At 43.3% G+C, this 24,630-nt stretch overlaps 1 protein-coding gene across 2 annotated transcripts in view; it reads left to right on the forward strand.

Moving 5' to 3' along the window:
* CEP85L (centrosomal protein 85 like) overlaps positions 1-24,630 on the forward strand; it is a 1,005,009-nt gene that overhangs the window by 110,701 nt on the left and 869,678 nt on the right. The window contains exons 2-3 of one of the 2 annotated variants that reach the window (XM_069606619.1): positions 13,311-13,481; positions 14,604-14,765. Coding sequence is in view for 1 of the 2 variants with exons in the window: in XM_069606618.1 (XP_069462719.1) it covers positions 14,604-14,765 (162 nt within the window). In the remaining variant the exon portion in view is untranslated. The remainder of the gene's footprint in view (positions 1-13,310; positions 13,482-14,603; positions 14,766-24,630) is intronic. The other variant, XM_069606618.1, reaches the window with a different exon arrangement.

Consider the following 24,630-nt stretch of genomic DNA (forward strand, 5'->3'; position numbering starts at 1 on the left):
TAGTTACATTCACATAGGTGTATTTGTTTGGCACCGGTTGGCTTGGGGGACCAAAAGTAGCTCCTGCCAGCTGTTGGTTTCAAGGTTATCAGACGGATTGCGAAGTAATTTTCTCTGAAGAAATAAACTAATCTAAATGTATTTTTGCATTTTGGGGTTCCCCCATACACCTCCCTTCCCTATACTATTAACCTTTTTTTCAGCACTTTTATATAAATATATTATTTTTCTATATAGTTGAGAGGACTACACATTGAAACGGGTATGTTCAGGCTTGAGTAGTTAACAGCCCTTGCCCAAGCACACACCTCTACCAGATGTCCTCTTGTCCCAGCTATGTACCCCAAATACTGGCCCTTGGTATTCACCCCCTACCAACACTCCAAATGTTGTGAGACTTGACTGCTGATATTTAGTTTATTAACATGATTTAACAAATTAATTATATTCTTTTTTTTGTAAGTTGACTTTCCTTGCAGGCTGTTTCTTACGGTCTCCGCTGCAGCAACCTGCAGAAGCTCTGTTCTTCGGAGTCTCTATCAGTACTGAAACTGCCCTTTTCATCCACGTTTTTCAAAGTAACACCTCGGTCTGTTTAATGTTTAGGTCTGTAGGCTGTATGACTGGGCCAGAATTGTGGCCGTGTCAGGGGGAGGTAGGGAGCCCACCCCAACCCGACCACAGTGCCAGAGTGCGGGTAGGCTCCTCCACCCCATCTTACCTACACAGATGGTGGCTTTTAGTCCACAAAAAAGAACCCAGAGGTACCGGCGGACCCAGTGCCAGAGCTACGGTACAACAGGAGAAGCGGAGTGCATCCTCCTGCAGAGTGCAGAGAGTGACTCAACATCACTCGCCCAATGCCTGGAGGACATGGCAAAGGGATGCACAGAATTTAGGGGTGCCACATCAACTACAACACTGGCGTATATCCAGCAGACTTGCGTCTACTGGAGCCCGCACCCAAAGGGAGCCTCCGCTAACCCACCACCGAATTGTTAGGCATTAAATAATGCCTTCCGGAAGGGCTCTACCCCACCAAACTGCCAGGAATTGTATTGTATTGTATTCTAAGGCCCCATGGAGGCTTTTCACATCAAACGTCCCTGGACACAATCCCGGTTTTGGAAAGGGGCGGGGCTTAAAAGCTCTTTTGAAGCCTCCCAAGCACTGCCCATAACACTCACCTCTGGAGCCAGGTAAGCTATTGGTTAAGATAAGTAGGCAATCCTGGGAGTGGGTGGGGTTTTTAAGTAGGTTCATGTGAATGATTATGTGGGTTAGTAGGGTGAGGACAGGAGGTGGTGAAAAAAGCATCTGAGGGACCAGAGAAGGCGAGAATGATTGGAGTTCGGAGGCTGTTGTTAAGTGGGGGGGGCGGGGGTGGCTCTGTGGAGTGTTGAGTGTGAGAGCGGGGAAGTGTGAAGAGTAGAGTAGAGGTAGAGTAGGAGTGGTGTACTGTTAGGGGTAGTATTGGCCGAGGTAGTAGTAGTAGTTGGGAGTGGAGATAGTGGTAGTGGGAATAGCTGAGTAGTGAATGCGGTGGAAGGGAGTAAGTGGTAGTGAAGGTAAAGGATAATATTGGAAGTGGAGTAGGTGGTAGGGAGCGTTACTGAGTAGAACCAGTACAGCATTGGTAGAGGGTGATAGCGAGGGTTACGTTTGGAGTAGAAATAGTCAGAGCAAGAGAATAGTAAGTGTGACAGTGAGTAGTAGAATAGGAGTAACTATCAGCGTAAAGTGAGAGATTACAAGAAGAATAGCAAGAGTCAAGTAAGTGGAGCAAGAGGAAGGAGGAAAGCGTAGAGCAAATAAGAGGTAGAAGGGTAGTTGGACGAAAAAGTGATAGTAAGAAAAGATGATCAAAGAGTGAATGTGGAAAGACAGAGTGAAAGATCAGAGGTACAGTGACATGGTGGGAGGAGAACCTCTAGAGACCAATATAGTGCAGGGTCGGGTACAAGCGAGGTGTGAGAGGTGAGTGACACCGGGTGGAAGAAGGCACCATGTATACCTCCATTATTATTATATTTACTGTGCGCAGATCTAGCTTTGCGAAGCAACTGAGCACTTTACAGAGGCATACAACAATACAGATACATAATGTAGTGCTTTACAGAGGTATACAACAGCACAGATGCAAAACGGGCACTTGAGACTACTAAGCGGGTTAGGTTAGGGGAAAACCTAGAAAACTGCTAGGGGGTGGGTCCGCCATCGAATCTGGGACAACCCACTATTAGACTAAGCCAGAAACTGACACGTGTTACTTTGACTAGCCCTAATATCCATATAAGGACTCCTGGGTTAGGGAGGTGGGTAAGATCAGAGAAGTCAAACGAGAGAGTGACGGTCCTAGCACCAGTTCCCCAAGAACCCGACCAGGCCTCAGAAGTAGACGAGCACTCTTGGACCATGCTTTTTCTAAAATCCTAAATAAAAACCCTTGTACTTAAGATACAAGTCAGCATGGGGCCCCGCCGCAACCGTCGCATTTCCTTTTCCAGAGAGCTAGTGCTGTGACCGTTTTTGGACCTTCAAAAATGTGGGCTTCCGTCAAGTGTGAAAGGCAAGAGAGGCTCTGGAGAAGGGCAGCCCCTCTGCTCTGACCAAGATGCCCCACTCCTCCCTTTCCCATGTCCTTTAACTCTTGTTTTTTATCAGTCACTCCTCCATTCAGGGCCACTTTTATGCTTGCTTTGATTTGATAGCATCATGGTTCCCCACATGGGACTTCCCATTACTTAAGTGCCTTCGCCATCTCCTATGCCAGGGTTGTTCAACTCCAGGCCTCGAGAGCAGGAATTCTGTCGGGTTTTCAGGCTGCTCCTCATTAATATTTGTGATGAAAATTGTGCATGCAATTAGAACCATTGTATGCACATTTCTCATGAATATTATTAATGGGTATCCTGAAAATCCAACATGTTTCCTGCCCTCTAGGCCTGGAGTTGGACAACCCTGGCCTATGTCCTTTTGTTTCTTATACACCTTTTCTCTCTCTCCTTCCACCTCTACATTGGTTTCATCTTTAATTCTTCTCCAGGGAATTGTAAGTTAAAAAATAAAGATTTTCACTTATATTTGTACTTTGCCTTTTCGGTTGTCACATTCCTGTGGTACACTTTGCTTTGTCCAATGTTAATGTAATGAGTACTTCTCTCTCCTTTGATTTTCTTGACAATCTGTTTAGTTTGACAAGCTTACTTCTCTTCCGCAATCTCCACTCTGTCCAAGCACCCAAGCTCAATTTAATTTAGAGGACCTCTTGCTTTCTTTCTCTTTGGAGAGCACCTTGGTATACCAGTCTTTGAATGTGCAGCAGCTTAGATTCACAAGCTGTTTTTAGGGAGCTCCCCTGAATACTTTTGAACAAAAACCCTTCTGTTCCTAGTTCCATCTCTCCTTTGCTGTCCTTCTTTGCCTAGGCTTCAGGAATGTTCTACCTCTTTCTGCCAACATCTCCGTATCATTTGCTGGTAACCCTGACTCCTACACCTTTCCTCCCTTGACTGGGCACCGTCTGTCGTTGGCCTCATATGTCACATCTCACTGATTCTTCTCTTTTCTATACTTTCTTTGACATCACTTTTTTTCTCACTTCATCTTTCCTTCTCCTTATTTGCAACGTGCATACTTCATCGATGTATGTAACCCCACTCCCCATTTCTTTGCAGTTTATTTGCGTTTCTTCTGTTGCTCTAGAAATCCGAATGGCCTTGTCCAGTATAATTTCCTTCTCAAATGAGTTTACCCTGTACTTTTTTTTTTTAATTTAATTTTTTTACTGTTTACAAAAACTAGCCATATCTCTAATTGCCATTTCTGCACTATTTCCAAATTCACATAGGGCTGCCATTTCCTGAATTCTGAGGATGTCATCTACTGGTTCCATCATGTCTTGTTTCTCTGTGTACAATTGCAATGTGTTCAGTACAATGTTTTCTTTATTGAAGAACCCTTTTGGTATCCTTCTTGCAGCTTCCTTGTACACATCATCCACTCTTCCTGTAGGTTCTGGGCTCAATCCTCCAACTGTTCTTCCTTTCAACACCCATAGCATTCATAAGCATGGCTTCCTTCCTCTCTGGTGCATATGCAGCTCCACCCAAAGCTTCCATATATGTCGTAACACGCAGCATACACTGTGGCTGTGAGATCACTTGCCAGCCTCATGTCACTAAGAAGGGTGGGTGTGGTGTTGCACCTTGCATTTCCTATCTGAATTTCTCATTTCTTTTTCCTGCGTCGATCGCGCCTCTTTGTCAATAATGTAGTGACATACCAGTATGTGTATCAATGAAGGAACCAATTGTACTCTGCATAAAGATCGGGATAACAAGTTTAATGCAAGTATAATGAGCGTTTTGCTTCTAGCGCATTACAGAGAGCTCTGCTCTATTGCTCGCATGCTGAATCAATGCCAGCGCCCATGCTTGCATGTCCATTACTACCTTCCCTGGGTCACAAGACCTCGCCGGTTTGCAGCAGATCTCACGAGATCGATTCTCCACAAAATGCTTCTTATAATTGCATTACAAGTGCATTTTTATAGAGCTACTTTTGTTATTTAATATAATGGTACACTAGATATTTTTGGACCATGCTTTGTGGTCGGTGCTGGAGACTTGTTGGGAAAACCGGTCAGATCAGGATATTTACAGATCAATCCAAGCCTCCGAGCAGGAGTGTCCCTTTCTTACGTCAATCAGCGAGGGAAGCCTTGGTATGTGGCTGAAGGAGTAAAACTATTAGAGAGTGAAAGAAAGGGAGAAAGAAACTCTCGGAAATGTTGCATAAGGCACACCACTGACCCAAAACCTACCTAAATATTGGTAACTTGGTCCTGCTCATTGATCACACAAAGAAAAATCAAAAATGGACTAGGCTGCAAAAAGATGGTCCCAAACGAACCTGGCTTATGTGATGGTCAAATGCAACAACACTGAGCAAATCCATACAGCTATGATGGCTCACAAGAGTGCCAATATTGCAACCCTTGTAGCATTGCCTCTATAATGGAAGAGGCAAATGCTTGAGCATTTTTTTCTATATTTGTTGCTAGTGGTTCACTCAGACGCGACGCACAGATCTAATACTCCCATGTATACAATCCCACCCAACAGTTCAGGGCAAAGAACAGACGGTGAGGTCTTCAAAAATCAGAATTTATTTAAAAGAAGAAAAGTTTCCAACAATTGGGTCAGCAGCTTTACCTTGGAGATCCCTACATAATGGTGTGTATATATACAAAACTATACAAAACCAAGTTTTACATGCCTATATGAATCTCACTACTATAAGACCACAAAGGCATCCACTTTCAATCACAGTCTTCCTCTAAATATTATGATACTCTAAAAGACGCTAGTTATTCTAACATTCTGTTTGGCATTGACATAATATATAATGTAGGACTAAATCCATTTCACATAATGCAAGTATGATTAAACATTTGATTTTCTCCACCATCCAGACAAGGATGGTTTCGGAGAAAGTTGATGTGAACATCAACATTGATACTTTTATACTCCACCAACCCCCCTTGTGCAGGCATGAAATGGTGAATGTTTTAACTTTGTAGAGTCCACTTGCATTTCAACAATGTCTGGCTATCATGGGACTATGTGTTAAGCCGGGCACATGCAAAGGTAACTGGTTTGTATTGGCTCATGTAAGTTTGAATTCTCTGAAAAGTAATGTTCTCTGAATGTATTTGTTCTGTTCGGAGTCCACCTGTGTCCTATGTTTTATGAATGTGTCGGTGCAGCTCTCTATAGAAATGTGTATGGCTTTCATTAACCATGAAGGTGTTTTCCTTTAAATTTAAACGCATGCCTGCTTTAAAAGTGGGCTGCATATAATGCTTTCAGTATCTTTATATTTCTAGGCTGGAGATGTAGTGTTCTCCAGTAACTGATATTTAGTGGGAGACCCTCTTCCCTCCTACATTACACCTGACTGTCTATGCATTAAAAGACCGGGGAATGTAGAGAATTTGCATTTCACTCCTTCTTTTGATGAATTAAATCAATTCTTTCAGCATGCTTTTCATGGCATAAATATTTGATCTTTTACTATGGTCTACATCTGCAGTATTAACTACATGATGTTGCTTAGGCCATAATGCATCATGATTCAACCATTATCAAAATGGCAACACCAGCTTCAACCCCTAACTGTATATGCAAATAATACTTAGCTTTACAAAGGCAATCCCACTTTAAGTGGCAGCTAACATGCTTTTCATGTTTTGGATTTCGTTTTTCACTGCAAAGTGGACTGGTCCCCAAAGAAACCACATCCCACTTTGTATTTGATATATATAAGGAACACAGAACATTGGAAATTAGCACCTGTGTCCTTGTTTTCAAAATGCAACTCCCTGTGCTACCAGTCCAGTTACATTCCCAGATGTCACCCTGATCAAGTTGGAAAAAGTAGGAAATTAGTAAAGGTTCCTTTAAATTTACTGTTAAAGATTCAACTTCTGATTTTGGGAGTACCAGCAAGGGGCCCAGTCAGCCATGCATCATACCATCAGCAAACCCTCAATTCAGGTGGCATATTTGGAAATCATTCACCAAACGCTGAATGGTCTTCCCTCTATGGGCTGTTTACCTCTCTGCCTTGGTCAATGAACAATCTACCCCCCCCCCTTCAACCTTCCTCGCCCAATATTCCATAATTCCCCCTCTGTTCGATGGGTATCCCATTATATTTTCCTCTCTCCATCCCTGGTGCCTTGCCTGGGGTGTGGTTTTCCAGCCAACTCAGAAAAGGTGCAAAGCAGCATTGTCTTTCTGAAGAAATGCTAATCTTATGTTTATGCTTGAATTTCTGACTCGGCTGTACTATCTTGATAAAATTTACATTTTTAGATTCTGCAATTTAGGTGAACATTCTTAGATGTTGGATGATATCTGTTAATTTTGTATGATTTTTGCAACTTTTGTATTTGCAGACACTTCTCAATGTAGCAATATGTAATCCTTTTTCAGGATTCTGATAGAGCGTACTCTTATCTACAAACTCTCCAGATATGGTGTCAATCGGATGTTTTCTTACGATGCACCACTTAATTTCATTTTTACACATTTTAAGTATTTTTCTCTTCATTTCAAGTTCATTTATTTCATTGGTGTGAAATTGGGGCAGTTCTCCACCAGAAGGCAAAGACGATGTATGCCTAAATATTCCCTTACATGTTACCACTATTCAAAGTAAATTGTCTTGGTGTGCATTCTAAATTACCTTTCACCTTAACTAATCAAAGGGAGTGTGTCTGATGCTGGCAATCTGAATGTTAGTCACGGTTTCTGTTAACCTCTCATGGCTAATGCCTTTTTACAAGCCTCTGATTTTGATGAATGATCAAATATGTTAGATTTTCTTTGACAGTAATCTTTAGGTTCCATTACATGGCATCTGGAGTAGCGTGTGTTGAAATAATCTCTGTAGCCAGCCCTGGCTGGATTGATAGAATACATTGTGTGTGAATCATGTGCATTTTAACTGTATCAGGCCAGGAAAGGTAAACAATCTAATTATTTCAGGTTTTGTTCCCAGCAGTTTTGAGGGTTCCCCTTTCCAATTTGCTAAGCTAAGCAAAAATGAAGTCCAAAGACTGCTTCAGTTTATCATGCATTTCAGATTCTCTTGGTTAAATTAGCCCTGTGCACTTTTTTAATCAGAGGATTCTATACTAAGGCTTCCTGTAAGGCTACAATATGGCTTACGTGTTTTATAAATTCGTTTCACACCTTAAAGCAGGGGTGCACAAAGGATTTTGCTGGAGGGCTGAATGTACCACACAAGTCCCATACAGTGGGTTGCACCATCCATGAGAAAGAGAGTGGTATGGGTATTGGTGTGCGCGTATGAGTGAAAAAAAAACATGGGTTTTAAGATGGGACGTTTTATTTATACTATAATGCATGATGCATAGCCTTTCAAAGTCATTCCTGCTTTGATTTGATGTACTCTGCGACTGAAATCATTTCTTAAGTAGAAGTAAAACAGCACGTTTTGTGATGCAAAGACAGAGCTTCCCACACCTGATATGATAGATCTAGGGACTGACTTTATGCCAGGTAACACCTCATCATTGAACTCGTGTGACTTGGAGGGCCACAAATAATGTCTTGAAGGCCCACGTTCAGACCACGGGCTGCATGTTGTGCACCCCTACCCTAGAGGAAAGCCAGTCACTTAAAACAAATGCATTGTTGTTTGCTTATAGCTGCACTATGCCTTTTATCTTCTTACTATTTCGTTCTACACTCCAAATGTGTAATAACCTGTGCTTGATATTGTGGAATCTGGTATTCACACGCCACAGAAATATGCTTTACCAATTTAGATATATGTACTCCAAACACCTATTAAAGGTGGACATCGAAAACACTTTCTGTTGGTTGCGACATGTCTGAAACAAAATATGCAATGGCATTCGATGTCTGGACATGATAGTTCGCAATTGTACAGCCCGAGTGTCCTTATAATGGTGGCAGAAATAAAGAAGCAGGAACCTCCACTAATTGCCATAGTCGATGCATATAATTTCTCTTGCTCTTGCCAGGAAGATTGTAGGCCTCATTTTGTATATCTTTCCATAATAAAAGTTTCTGTTTAAACACTTAATTCCCAAAATATGAATAAGGCAACTATGCAATCAATGTTTTAGAACTGTGATGTATTGAATTCTAGAAAAATACTATTTCCAGGCATTTCTTCAGCTTTTGACAAGCTACTCAATAGTTACTTTTGTGGATGTTGAAAGCCTACAATTTGCATATGCACCTCCTAGTTTAATCCTGCATTTGCTGTTAAACGTGTCACAAGTCTGACAACAAATCTACTTGAATTGCCATCAGCGGGTGATCTAATCAAAGCATTTTAATGATGCACCGCTTTTGTGATGAGCTGTCTATTATCCATGTTAATTTTTGGGGCAAATAGCATGAGAGTAACGTCCTATTTATTTTGTATTTGTGAAGGGGTGTTGGTCAATAAATATGACATTTTATATCCAATTGTTTTTATTTTATATTTGGCAATTTATCTAAGAGTCCCACAGGCTCGGTGTTTTCTACAGTGAAAGCGCTGGTCTGGTGAACTATGTGACGCCTTGCTATAATTTGAATTTCATCTTGCAATATTTACATATGTATGAACTGGGCCTTTCAGCCATTTGGCAGAAATAGAGCATGATTAATTAACACATTGATGGCACAGAATAATTTGTGAAATTGAATGATCCGTGACATGGGACAGTGCCTATAATGTGAGTGCTGCCTACTGACCTACATATGGGAGAAAACTGCCCTCTTCCTCTAAACCTCTACCGCCACTGTCGTCATGCTGCTACCATCCCCTGCAACACCTGCTTGGGGAGGTTGTAAGTAGCAGAAGCAGGTAAAGTTAAAGGCTGGTGGCCATAGGCCACATACCCATGGGAGCTGGCGGAATGAATACTCAACCAAGTCCAGAAGCATCAACTACCAGACCTTAAGCCTGTGTAGGGTATGGATGTGCTGTTGTGTGATGTTTGGGTCAAAGCAGGTCTTTTGGCTGCCTCCTGTTAAGAAACAAACCTACTGCAACCTCTTCAGCGCTGCCAGCTCCTGGCTTGGGAGGGTTTACGCCCTCCGACTTTGAGTCAGGTCATCATTCTGCCATGATATGCAGCCAGGGAAAGCGAGCGCGTGTCAAATATCTCACCTCGAAGAGCCAGTCTATTTACTTGGGTTTCCTGCAGCATCCATCACGTTTAAACTTATCAAGGAAGAGGACAAAAGCCTCCATGGGGCTATCCGTAGACTCCCTATGATGAAGCCAAAGGCATCACTGCTAGGCTCAACTTTTAGATGACCCACGCCTCGAATGATTAGCGTCTTTGTGAAATTAAATGGCCTCTGAATTGGGGTGAAAGACTAATCTAATGGGCCAAAAAAGGGGAAAATAACGATTCATTCTCCTGGGCTCAGAGCAGGGGGAGCGGCAGAGCAATGGGTTTAATCGCCCCACTCGCTGGAGTGGGACGATTAAACCCATTGCTCTGTCGCTCCCCCTGCTCTGTGCGGTGTTTTCAAAACGGCCATCAAGGCCCCCAAAATTTGGAGGCTGGCACCGCCCCTGTTTAATCTAGAGTTTGACTGATTCACCCCTAATAAAAAACCTATTAAACTCTCCTCACAATTTTTATGAAGTCAGTCATAGTTTTTTTTCTTATTCTTGATTCTTCTGTAGCCAGAGATGCTCTGTCCTGCACACTGTTTGAGAGATAGTCACACACATTAGTTGAAAGTACTGAATGTTATTTTTAAATAAAGGGCAAAATATATTTCAATGGATTTGTCTAAATTGAAATGTAGAAGACAGATCACGTAAGTGGCGTTCTTGCAACCTGGATTGGTAGGTACAGAGGCCCATGCATGTTTGTTCTTAAACCTCGAATTTCAAAATGAATGCATGTTAGTAGAATCCAGTTGAATCTACAAGTTTGTTGTTCCACTGCCAAAAACACGGGTACTTGAGCTACCAAAGTAATTCCAGAAAAATAATGAAACCTGTGTAATTGGGATCTGATACCATTGCTGCAGTGAACCGTGCAGAAGTTATTTTTCAAAAGTAAGGCCTGAAGCTATTTTTATCATTCCATCGTACAGGATGTTTGTACGTGAATCGCATAAAGACCACCATTAGTCTAAATGTAATCTCAGGCGCACAAGTTCTGGCACTGGAAATGTGTCGATTACTACACTCCCGGAAAGTTTGAAGTCATGAGAAAAAAAAAGGATTTTGACAATGTTTTTTCAGAAACACATTTTCAGAGACACGAAAATAAACACAATAGTTGTTGCACCCTTTATAGATGGCCATTAGCGTTGATACTTTATACACATTATACATTCATTATAATTCTACAGATTTTTCCTGGATAATTTCTCACCAAACTTGGTGAACTCTGAAAATGTTCTTATTCTATTGGTCACAAAATGTGCAAATGAAACTGTGATGCTCATGCTTGCAAATATCTAAAGTTAACAGTAGAGGAAGTCTACTCGCAAGCAGCCACTGGATCCTTCCCCCCCAATCTCTTGTGAACGTGCCACCTGAAGGCAGGCATGATGTACTACTTGCCCTTCAGGATACAGGAATTTTTATTTAGTGAATAACTGAAAGTCTTTTTATTACAAAGTTCTTAGAAAACGTTTTTAGGGAGTAAAGGAATTATCCGTGATTACACCACTGTTAAAGAAACAAAACGTAGACCCTGCTGTCATGACAAACGATCTCCCACTCTCCATTCCACCCCTTTCAAAGCAAAGTTGATTCAGAGAGCTACAATCAAACAGATGCAGGTGTTCATTGAAAGGCATGATCTGTTTGATGATGAGCAATCCTGGTTCAGGGCTGGGAGAAGCAGAGATTGCTTTGCTTGATAACCAGGGAAGATATCCTGCAAAACCTAAATTCTAACTGTGCAGTGGCCAATCCTGGATTTGACTGCAACGGATGACGCCACATCATCTTGCTGTCAACACTGGACTCCTGCATGGCCATCAGATGAAGTGCTCTTACCTGGATCACATCTTACTTGGCAAATTACTCTGCCACAGTAAGATGGGGTTGTTTCTCCCCAGCCTATTTGAACTGTTGCGGCGAAATCGTCAAAGCTCCTTGCTCTCCACATGGCTGTTAAATTACTAGTTTGCCCCCTCGCCGACATGCTGGAGTATTTAAATTTTACTTGTAACAAATACGCCAATGACACACTGCTTAGATTCCACCTCAACAACAAACCTTTTCCAAACTCCTCAAGCAGTCCATGTCTGCAGTTTTAGCCTGAAGGAATGCAAGCCAACTCTGCTTGAACTCGAGAGACAAAACCTTATATGTGCTCGGGTCCCAGCTTCAGCTATCCCAAAGATCGCAATCCATTACCAAACCAAGGGGGGAAAAACACATGTTAATCTTTGACCAATTTCTATTCTTTTCGCATCATCTCTTCCATTCTGCTCATCAGCTGCTTCACCCTTAGCCTTCTGCACATGATTCCCCCTCAGAAAACACTGCTGTGCCCCAGGAGCCCTAAGCAGCCTATATTAGATGCCTATGCAGCACATCATTTACTTGTAAGTCCTCTGTATTACCAGAAGAGCAGTCTGGGACTCTGTTACCAAGTATATTGCCAATGCCTCATCAAACGCATCACCTGGCGATCGTTCATATTCAATACTTGGAAGAAACAGTCCCTAGCACCCTACAGAAGCAAGGCCTTTGATGAAAAGTAACTACCTGTGACCGTCCCCAATATCTGGATTCCAGTGCTATTGGAGCTTGACCGCCTCAAATCCAGAAAATCCCCTAAAACTCTAATTCTGCAAGAACGCCTTTAATAGTTTGAGGGGTCGCCACCATGGCACTTATTAAATTGACTTATTCTATGCACTTAATTAAATTATTTTTCATTGCTATATGAATCTGCTTTTCTACACACCCGTAATCTTGGCCAATGCTTGCCAAAGTATCCTCTATATGTGACAATTAGTACAGTAAAATAAAAAAGAATATCGATTTAAAAATGTTCATCATCCTCAAGAAAATATTTTGCGGGTTTAAAATCCAAGGGCGTTCAGCTTTCTCTTCTGGGAATCAATTTCTAGCCTGCGGGACTGTTTTGTGCTACTGGACAGGCTTGAACACTCAATGCATCAGATAAGGGCAACCACACTTTTAATGGATACACAGTATTTACATGTGGGCATTTTCTTTATTTTCTGTATTCTGCAAAAGCTAGATGAAGTGTGCAGTTAAAAAATAAAACGGAGAAACGCTGTGGTATTTCATACCTTGACAAACTTCAAATCTTAAAATAATGCATTTTGTTTCCAAACACATATGGGATGATGGACTCTTTATAATGCGAAACAAAAATAGCACATGGGGTACCTGGTATGTGCATACAAACTGATTTAGCTTCCCAGCGAATTTCTATTCAAGATACGGTAAAATGATAAACCGATTTTCAAGCTTCAAACGAAGCATTGCAAGGTGAAATTAAATTTACTGGAACTAAATAGTCCTTGTGGCGAGTGTGAAAAATCCTTTTTATGTTTGTTCCAGGCCTTCATAGCCCGAGTAGATTTGTAAAGAGACATTTAGTAATTGTTTTTGTTGTTCAAAACGTTTGAGGAGCTTAATCAGCATATAAAGTGTCTTCACCACCACCTTCTCCCCCAAGCCATCAGCTGAACTGTACTGCTTTAAGGATTTCTCTTCTGTGTATCTCTTTTTGGAGGCAGTGAGTTGACAAGCCCATGCACTGAAAAAGCTGGAACCCACCTTTATCATCACCCTTCGCACCATGCCACCTGGCAGATTCAAGGCAGCTGTTCTTGCTCGGAATGCCTGTCATCATCAGTGACTTCAGCCAATGGTCTGAGCAACCTGATTGGCTGCTCTGGAGAAGCCAGGTGCTAACTTTGTTTCTTCTCTACCCACTCTTGAGTCCGTTTTTCACCTTGTCATTCCTTAATACAATTGTCCTGTTATGTCTCCCTTATTGAAGCTGGTGTGTCCTCTTATAGCTCCTTCCTGACCTTGACTTTCCCCAAATTCTCAACTTGGCATTCCCTCATTAGATAACAACCGTTAAAATGGCCTATGTTCACTTGCGATAACCAACTCTGATAGGTTCAGTAATCGTGAATTATCCCTTATGCAGACTCATGTCAAAAGAATGTAATTCATCTCGTTCACCCCTGAAGTAATTTGTCACGGTCTCATCCATGCAATTGGGTTCTGGCTCTTTTACTTCAAATGGTTACATTCGTTTGTGTTTGCATGCAAACCATATAGACCTAAATCTGAATTCAGGTAGAAACCAATAGTTAGTTTGTTTAGTGCTTGAGAGGCACACTTCATGCATGATGGTAATGGTGAAATCACTTGTGACGCACACAAATCTGGTGCTCAGATATATAGTCAAGCCGTGTGGTCATGGGCAATTTCTGGTGCATGTTTTCTGATTACCTACTTGCACAGGAAACATGTACACCATCAGTTCTAGAACAGAAAGGTACAATGAAAGGTGCCAGTACCCTCGGAGGTCTTATGTCCTCCCATATCATTAGTACACACATTCCTCTTTTTTTATATTTATTTTTGCTTTCTACACGATAATATGGATCTTTAGGATCTCTGAAGACTTGGTGTAGCTATTGAGATTTGTACTTTGATTTTACCACTCGATCACTTTGCCCCGTGATATTTTCCAAATGAGAGCTGCAGTTGCGTTGAAGCAGAAAGTAGGAATTCCGAGTAAACTTAGACTGAGGCTTCGTGGCTAGCATACATTTCAGTCCTAGAGTGTGTGATTACAGAAAACATTTGATGTTCTTCTTTTGCCTCTCTCACGCATACGTAATTGAGTGCTGTTGTCTGGTGTTGCTGAGGGCCTTTTCATGTATTACTGATTGTCGTGTAGATGACCTTTGCATTCAAGTTACGAAAAGACACAATTGTGTGTTTGTGGAATTCTTATTTAATTTGTCTTCCCTGCACATGACTGAATGCTCTTGCGTTTTATTTTCCAGGCCCAGATTTGCGGTCAGTGGGATGGTTATCTGGCACTGACCCATTGTGGCAGGCGACAACACTCCCACGGAGCAGCCGAAGAAACCATATCCGGCGCCACAGCATCACCTCGGATAGTGGGGATACAGGCATAGGGACCTCCTGCTCCGACAGCCTGGAAGGTGAGCAGTGTATGTCTTCAGCACTTGTTAGGATTAAGGTTTCGTGTTTTTCACATAGAAGATCTTTACCAGAAATCACTTTGCTTCGTGCAGGAGGAGCACTGCACTTTCTAATGTCTTCTTATTAAAAATGTGTTTTTGCTTTGAGTTTTCCATTTGAATCCATGGAAGAAAATCCACTATTCTCTTATGGCTTGTGTAAAATTGTATCTGCTTGCGGTCCAACGTGTAGGTTTATCTGACAGATACTAGTGTGTCTTCTTCCTAACCTTCAATTCGTTGTACCCTGAGTCCTTCTTGGCTGTATCTGTTTGTTCGTTCAAGTGTGTTCATAAAACTGCCTTGCCCTGGGGTTTCTTGCAACTTATGTGAATATCATAGCTCTGTTTTGTTCCACTTGTTAGAAGTGTGTTTCTTAACCATGAGATGTGCCATGAATTAGATGAATTGCCAGCTCAAAGGTTACTCCCTAGATTGTTCCAGTTTACTGTCTAAATTCTTCCTTATTCTGGATTGAACGTACCTAAAAATGTGTGCTTTATCAATCTAGCACCTTTCTGTAAAATCTTAGCTGTCCTTATTCTAACAGTGGTTAGTAGTCTGTGATTGCATGGGGTCCTGCCTTCCAGGCATTCTACCCCATCTACTCTGTTCTTTAATATGTCCACTCTCTACATCCAATTTTCACTTCTCTCTCTACTCTTTGTTCCAAATATACCCACCTTCACTCACTCTACTCTGTCCCTCTTGTCATCTCTCCAATGTCTAGCACTCTAAGCCTCACCTTCACCTTTTGCTGTTACTATTTCCTAACTGATAGTGCCCCCGTCTGTGCTATGACCCCCCCCCTCTGTGCTACGACTCCCCCTCTGTGCTACGACTCCCTCCTGCAGTACAGCTCCTGTGCGCTACGGCTCTCCCCTTTCCACTAAGACTCCCCCAAAGGCCTCTACACTACAACCTTCTTGACTCCCCCTGCGTAACTACTCTCCTGCTTGCGCTATGATTCCCCTCTCCACCCCATCTCCCATTCAAAAACCCTTTGTTCACTCTCTGCTACACTGCCACACACTATACTTCCTAGATACGCTTACCATTCTTCAAGCTCACTCAACACACAGTACCACTTGTACTCACTATCCGATGCCTCGCCTGCTCAAAATGTCACCTCCACTCTCTCATCCTTCTTCCACCTGCTAGTCCTTTGGTGCTCATCACCGCCTTCACTGACCTCACACAAACCACCCACACTTCTGTTTCCTGTGGTTCCCTTTCATCTTCCCTCACACTGGCCAATAAGTCCTAGTCTTCCCTGACCAGGGCTAGAGCCAACAAAATCTTTATATGGCCCTTTTAGCTCCATTACCTCACTCTGCACGGTGCTGTCGTGGATTGGTATTTCCAGCTGAGCATTGCCCCAGTTCGTGTTAGGGACAGTGAGAGTGGACTCCCCCTAAGGTAAGTCCTTGGTTGGTTTGGTGGGCTCCCTTGTGGTTTAGGGGGCCTAAGCTGGTTCCCCATCTGGACCGGCCGTGGTTGACATACTGTGCGCAGCTTATAGAGAAGTGGCATGTGAGCTCCAGGTCGTCGCTTCACTGCTGCCTTCTCTCTACGCACTATGGCGAACCAGAAGGACTCTGGCCAGTGACTGACCTGTTTCAAGGGTCTTTATTAAAAGTAAATGAAAACACCTAACTTGCCAGATCTGTGAGGGAAGTTCCCTGCCTACAAACTAAAACGAATGGTGCTTGTCAAAAGTAAACAGTTTTGTCCAAAGTCCTAGCCAACTATTCTGGGCCTACCACTTTGAAAAACGTGACTAAAAAGAGAGGCTGGATAAATGGCCTCCTATCTTAGGCATCTGCTGGGCCCAATCACTGGGATGGCTTGTCATGAACGTCAACTTTGTCAATATGCTAAAACAGTTCACAACTTTCCTGTAGTCTTTGCTGGTCAAAAGAATGTATCCTCTGTATGGTTCCCCTCTTAACACAGTTCTCTTTATAACTATTTCATGGCACTTGGACTCCCAGTAGTAATTTGTCCCTCTGGCAAACTTGCGCTCTCTCAATCAATGTAATTCACATAGGGCACTTGCCCACTCAGTTTTCGCAGGCTCCTGTAACCTTGTCGGCTTTCCCACCCTTGATGCAAAGGGTTTGTGTCCCCTTCACTCTGACTCACTTAGGGAGCTTGCCTGTTCAGCCTTCTCAGGGTCCCTTAACCTTGTTGGCTCTCCCAGCCTGGATGCAAATTGTTTGTACCTCTCCCGTTCTGATTCACAGGGGCCGTTTACCTGCTCTGGTTTATCAGAGGTTCCTGTAACCTAGTCTGCTTTCCTAACCTTAATTCAAAGTGTTGGTACTTCTCACTGGTAGTCTCTCTGTGGGAGCATTTGCTTCCCTGTTGCTTCCCTGTTGCTGCTTGTCTACGCAGCCAATGTCCTTCTGGTGTAGAGCACTATGGTGCTCAGACGAAACCCAGCATTGCTGGTGATGCGGTCAAACGGAGAAAAAACGTTTTTACCAAGACACATGTAGGCAGACAATGTATTGCATACTGGGAGCCCTTGTCCCCGAGAGGGGAGTTGCTTCTAGTGAGGTCTCACTTACCCATACCCCTATGGGAGGTCTCTCCCCTCTGGAGAGAAGGGACAAATTGACCAGGTTTTCTGCTGGTGTGCCAGTATTCGGTCCTCCCAAAATCGGCTCAGTCTCTCCAGCAGGGTCCTCTCTCACCATGATGTGTGGCATTGATGCTTCCCTTTTCCAAGGGGGTTCTTCCCTGTATAAGGGGCTTTCCTGCAAGCAGAAGAAAACACTATGACCAACATTTTGGTTCACAGGCATGGCAATGAGTTTACGATTTTGAGTTTTTCTTGCATTGTAACCTGGAGTAGCCCGCAAGCCCTATGTTTAATAGCCTTGGTCTACAATCGCATTTTAGCCCACTGTTTTTTTTTATATTTTAAAAATAACATTTGCATATCAGACTGGTCCCATCCACAAGGGCATTCCAGTAGTAAAATGCTTGGCAATTCTCTTCTAAACGAGAGTACCACGAGCAAACCCAGGCATGTTTTGGTTCCTTGGTTGGTGTCATCAGTGAGGTGTGGCTGTGGTGCTTTGTCTCTATGCACAGAGAGCAGGTCCGGATTACCCTTACTGACTTTGGATAAAAACCCAAGCATTGCAGAATTCTCCAAATATGTAAGAGCCTCTCTAATGAGAACGAACTTTGGAATGGCACCCACTCGGATTCTAAAACCACGTTTTGGATCACTGCTTTTTTTTTTACAGAGCAGAGGAGAAATGTCCTTTTTCACCCACCCGCAAGAGCAGTTCTGCACCAATATGCTAGGCAATTAATTCTCCTCTGACCACCAACCTCATAGAGGCCTGTTTCTACCTTTTTGGTCTTCATCAGTGAGGTGTGGTTTTGTTTCCGCATTGTGTCCAGTGACTAGTTGGGCATACGTTTTCCTGCTTAGAAAATCTTTCTAACTTTGTTCCTCATTCCTCCCCAGAATCTCTTACCTTAAACATTAAAAAAAAACAGCAATGTTTCAATTATCAAAAGCATGCTAGGCGAGACCCAAACATGTGTGATGTCAGAATTCGAGGATAGCAGCGTGTTGAGTGTATAGTTCAAGGGTTATGTTGGGTTACTCTCGCTTAAATCGTGGTCTATGTCATCATTTGGTGAACTGTTAACTTTTATATTTGTTTTTTTTAATTTTGAGGCTTTAGGAATAAAGAATGATGGAGTGGGGAAGCAAAAATGACTTCATTTCAGTCCATTTATAAGTTGATCACATTTTATTCACTATTGAAATAACAAAACAGTTTGGTGTGATTCATGATACAAGTTGGATAAACTTCTATTCAAGTTTTTCCGGTGCTTAGTTACTTGTGGCCAGCTTTCCACCGGGCCTTAGGAAGTGACCGCCTCTTTTTTATCGGGTGCTTTTGTATATTGGGGTCACCTGACTTTCACAGGGGGCAGGCGTCGCATGACACCTCCTTTTGAGATCATTAATCCGTATGGATGTGTACATGTAACATGGTGGAAGAGTGTTCGCATCTAATTTGAAGGCATTGCACTTCCCTGTCCTTTCTATGGCCACTCCGTTAGCATGTATTGTTTAGAAATCGTGCATTCTTATTGAACTTTCCACCAAATCCTCAGAGCAGTGTAGGTGCCAGATTGGTAGTATTGCAGAGGCACTAGTTTTATGGAATTGGGAACTGTGGGAGCTATATTTAACAGATTTTTGAACTTGCCACTTTACAGTTTGAACCGAGACCGGAGGTGCATGTAATGGGCACAAGGAGATCTAGAATGAGTTGGCACGCGTTTTGACTCTGGCTAAATGGTAATGGCATCTATTATTTCTAGCGCTTCAAAAAGGCAATACCAATTGTCTTATATTGGTTAAATCCATAAGTAATGATGCTTCTGGTGCCCCAGAACACCTGATGTCTTTCCCACATTCTCTGTGCGCATCTCCCCATTTGCTGCTTTGTGCCTCTGGCTTTTTGATACTTTTGCATGGTCACCAAACTTCGTTTTTTTTTTCCTACACCGTTTGTCAATAGTTTCAACTGATGACTGCTTTTGACTTAATGCTGTTGCCACCCTGGAACAGCCTCATCCCACACATCGTTCCTACCACGTCTGTTTGCCACATCAGGGCCCACCGTATCCCAAACTTTATGAAGCGTGCTTCGCTCCCATGTTCTAAAGGTTTGGAATTGCACACAAAGAGAAGAGTGCTGATCTACCCCAAAGCTGTCCACTCTGGAGTAGGTTTTTCGTTGCTTCGATTGAATATCCTTTGGGAAAATGGGAATGTTTCCCCAATCTCGGCTCAGAAGATGTTCTAATGGCAGTGAGGATCGTTTGAAGAACTCTGCATGTGTTGCCTTCATTAACTGGATTTGTCTGAGGTTTTGCTGTGGGTGAGCGGAGCAGTGACCTAGCGTGTGGTCTGGATTGGTCAGGTAGATGTTGAAGTCCCTTCACCCCACTAGTGGGAGGTTCCAATTGCGGGGGATTGTGCCTTCTCTACTGTGTCTTCATGGGTATGAAATGCATTGCTCTTTGCCTCTACATGCACACCGACTTAAAGTTTCTGTTTTCCTTTACCTTCATTATAATGTGCTCTTTGGTCCGTTTTGCGAAGTGTCCGGGGCACTTCATTAAGCAAAGTTTGCATTTGTATTTATTGAACTATGAGGAAGCCAGTTCTTTTTAAGCAGAAACGACTTCGAATTTGCTTACAGGTGGTGGAGGCAATCCCTTGTGAGTTGCTTTTACAATGTTTGATGGTCATGGCATTAGAGTATGCAGGGGCCTGCACTGGGAACAGCGACAAGAAACGGACATGGATAGTGTGTAAATACATAGTGCCATGGTCTATATAAGATCATCGCTCATTATCAGGAGAGGTAGGCTGGGGGTCAGATTGGGGGTGGGGGGAGGGCAGTAGAGAGCTAGGACAGTTCAACACAGTGGTTCAGTCTTGGCTATATGGTCGGGCATGTGTGTGTGCTTGCATTGGTGCAGTGTTCATGTTGTAGAGAGGAGACTCGTGTTATGGTCACTAGATGTAAAGACAGAAATTAAATTGAAGTGATGTATACATGCAAAGTTCAATTTAGAAGGCTGCTCTGCTCATGTGCTAGAAATAGTTTCCGCAAGGCTGCAGGCGGCATATGGAAGTTCCTTTTTTTCAAAAAGTGTAAGCAAGGGGGATTTTGGCAAACGGACACAAACAGTTCAGTCTAGTGTCATTAATGGGACAATACAGGGAATCCGTTTTGAAGGAAAGAATGTTGCTTTACTATCAAAAGAGATTAGATCGGCATGGCTTTAAAAGGACAAAGATGACACAAATGTGAATGAGTGTTTTGATTGGCTAGCTTGCGCCACCCATGCTCTATACTTTGAATGCATTCAAGCCCTCGAGACTGGTGAAAGGTGAAGACTAGCGCACATATTTAATAGCTTAGGGTGAATACCGGATGTTAAGCTGGGCTAGAGACTTGTCAAAGGAAAAGCGATACCAACTTCTGCATTTGGAGGAAAAGTCCCACAGCTGGGCTTTGAACGAGTTTACGTTGCCCTTGCAAACGACTGCAAAGGCCTTGTGTGCTGTAGTGTGTTGAGCTGGGGGCTGGCGCCCCACAGTGATAAATAGCTGTAGGCAGCCCTGAAACAAGCTGCTAGTATGGCACATGGTTTAAAGAATCCTCCTACAACCAGTCATTGAAGTATATACACACTGGAGGTGGGAAGTATGGAATATGATGGGGACAATTACATTTCCGAAGGCAAACGGTGGTATTCATTTTAAAAGTCGTTTTAGAGTGACGGGTTGCGAATGCGATACAAGACTGGAATGCAGAGGGCGGCAGGCTCCATAAGAAGAAAAATATGTAATGCCTGGATGGATCCTATTCCCCACCGACGTGGGCCCATGGACGGGGTCTTTGTGTAGACCAGGCAGTGGTCATGTAGCGAACTGCCTTACCTGGGGCTTGATGGAGGATTTGGTCTTGAAGAGATATGGTCTATCCGATAAACGTCACGGTAAGGCAACTAAAGAGGGGGGAAAAACCTCAAATGTCGAAAAACCTTGAATGGTTGTTGCTGCAGATTCCGGTGAAACAGCTCATCAGGATGTCGGGGAAGCAGGAGACGAGTTGGCAGGACCGGAGAGCCGGCAAAGGTCGGAGTGGAGTGGAGTGGAGTGGAGGACAAGGCGGAAGAACTGGCAGCAAGGCGAGGGGAAACCGGAGAGCAACGAGAGAGAACTGCTAACCAGCGCCAAGCACAGAAGTTGCGACACGCCGCTCAGTCGTTTTTAGAGTTCCTTTGTTGTGAATGGTGATTGATTCATTCCGCCTCCCCTGGCAGGTATTGTGTACGATGTAGTACGCGGCTGCCATTTTGTGATCGTCGGCTCTCGTGGTCTGGTTGTCAAGCTTGCTCAGGTTTCCATCGGTCCCAGACAAACCATGATTGGGAGCGTGATCTAGCAGGTTCTTCTTTATGCACAAATTCTGTGACTTGGTAAATCGCGCATGTCTGGCAATACAAGGTTCTCGTCGAGATGAAAGTGATCGGGAGATAACTTGGCATCACAAGTTGGGACACGCAGCAGTACTAGGCACATCCGAAAGTGGTGGGGATCTTGTGGATGGGGATTCAATTGAGAGAAACCACACACCTGATGAAACTTTACAAGTTTTGGGTAATGACAACGTGCATGAGAGATAGAGGTGCTTTTTGTGCAGATTAAAAGGCTGAATGTTAAGAGGCAATAGTTCTTAAAGTATGACATTATGTTGTCTTAACTCACATTGTTATGCGCCAGTCTCAGTATACTGTCAGAGTGTAAATCAAATATCCTGAAAATAAAAAACCTAGTTGGTGTTGATGATGGTATCTATCGGCGGATTTGTCGTTGGAAGGCCACTGCCGAAGAATGCTGAAAGCGTTAGTGTGGGGCGGTAGAATACATTTTCATACTGCAATGGGACAAACCTGTAGCACTAGCCCTGCTGGTGACATCCTACTAGATAATGACCTTGACATAGAGACGCAGCATCTCATGGTGGTCGTGACATTCCAATTTTCGCTATCAAAGTAAACCATGGGAAACTCTATAATTTTCCTTCCAGGTAGAAGTTTGTTGAATAACATTCTGCCTGCAATGTCTAATCAGAGCAACTGCCTGCAAAAACAAGCATTGCCAATGCCAACCGTTTGGGTTTTTTGTAGGTATAGGAAAGGCACTTGCAGGCACTGTCATAGTGGTATTAACTCAATATTGATGGTTGTAGATGCAAAATGGTCTAAGTGCCTGGGCATCTAATAACAGTGCCAAAAACCAAATACTTCTACACAAGCCAAAACTGTTGGTTTGTCGAATGTTTGAATGTTTGTTTTTAACTGGAAATCAGTGAATGACATGCATAGTGCTTATAAATCGAGTGGCTCAAGGCAGACCTGGTCAAGACCTTTTTATTACAACAGTAGCAGGTTTACGACTCCAAATAAGTCATCAACTCTTCGACTGCTTTGAAAAAATCCTGGCAGGCACTTTGAGTGCAGTTTGATGTTGAGGCTTGAATACATGGGCAATCAATGGGTGGGCAAATGACCAAACCACTTCTACAAGCTTTATGTCCCTTTCATATGCCATTTCTCCCTATGTGTACTCTAATGCAATAGTTTTGGCTTATAGATGAAAGCGCCACCTAATAGCCCAAACTAAATATGAATAGGATTTCACCATGGTATTCCAGAGAGGGAACTACCCCATTGAACAACAACGGGAACCAGAGCTAGAATCCAACTGTCTATGGCTAAATGATCCCAAGGGATTGTCATCCATTTGTTAATATAATTTCTTTTTTTTTTTTGTATTTGGAATAAGAATGTTCTACACCACTCTACCCACATTACAACCCAAATTCTAAAGGCATTCTAAATTAGTACATTTTAATTTAAAAAATTCAAAGTAGATTTGTTTACTAAATAACGGTTTGCATATGGTTCAGTCTTAGGATTTCAGATGGCTCTGTGTCACCCGGACACATTTTCCAGTCATTTTCTTTCCTTTCAGTAATTCTATGTATCCATTGTGTACATTCAGTTAATTGAATTGAAGAAAACCAAGAATCCGATTCCCAGAATTCTGTAGTTAAACGGAAGTCCGGTATGGGAATCTGTCTCTGTGACATGGAGTCGTCTGGTGAGAGTATCCACTGAACAAATGTACTGCCCTTAAAATCCACCTTCATATCTGAATGCTGGGCCGCTGTTACTCTGCGAGAGTTGTGACCCCTTTATTACTACTGTGTGTAAACCAGGGCCATTTCCGTTTTGGACACACTCTAAAAGGACTTGCAGATCTACCCAGTTTTCCTTTTGGGACTTTCAAGGGAATTTCTCAGCTCATCCTTTTCCTTCATGAAGTCTGCACCTTCTGCCCATTTTGTCCCAGTGGACGCAAGCACACATCTGCTGCCTCTCTGAAGCCCCGAGAAACATGCGCTCAGGCTACACCTACCAACCACTCTACCTCCCACCGCTTTACTTGGCCACCACGGAGACCACATACGCAAGCCAGGCATGCCGGATGAAGGAATGAAAATCCAGCGCCGATGGCCTACGTCTGAAACACTATCCCTATAGTGACGTGCGTTGTACCCACAATCCCTCACGCGTCGAGGTCCCTCAGATTGTTTTTTTCCGCCCAGCTTCTGGTCGCCTTCACGCGGAGCTCCTCGAGAGACATTGCAACTCCTCGACCTTTGGTCGTTTTTTCTCTAATATTAATAATCCCTCCCTCGACGCAGTTGTAAGCTGTTCTCCGCCGAAAAGAATCTTCGACGGAGTGTCGAGCGGAAGAAATCCTTCGGCGCTGCCGAACACGTGGCCTGGCCTCGCAGGCCATATACAGTAGGGAGAGTGGGGTCGTGGGACATCTCTGGGTCTTTTCTGAGAATGCCTTTCCCTTTCCCCTTCCTTTCCCTTGGGGTGTTTATCGCGATTTATTGCCTCGGCTATGGAGAGGACACCGTTTAGGTTTTGCCCACTTTGTAAAGGCAAATTCACTTGGAAGGACAAGCACTCACGCTGTAACCGCTGCTTGCCCCTCGATCACAGGGAGGAAAGGTGCGCGGCTTGTCGGCTTCTTAAGCCTAAAACTCTAAAAGACCGAAGGGTTAAAAGGTGGGCGGCCTACGCGATGTCGAAGGCCGAAGGTTCACCCGCCGCTGCTACCACCGACAGTGACGAGGAACGCGATAACACGACCTCCGCTACGGAAGTCGAAACCCCCTCTAAGGAG

The sequence above is a fragment of the Ambystoma mexicanum genome, chromosome 4p (assembly GCF_040938575.1).
Source record: "Ambystoma mexicanum isolate Mex_15411 chromosome 4p, UKY_AmexF1_1, whole genome shotgun sequence".
NCBI lineage: Eukaryota > Metazoa > Chordata > Amphibia > Caudata > Ambystomatidae > Ambystoma > Ambystoma mexicanum.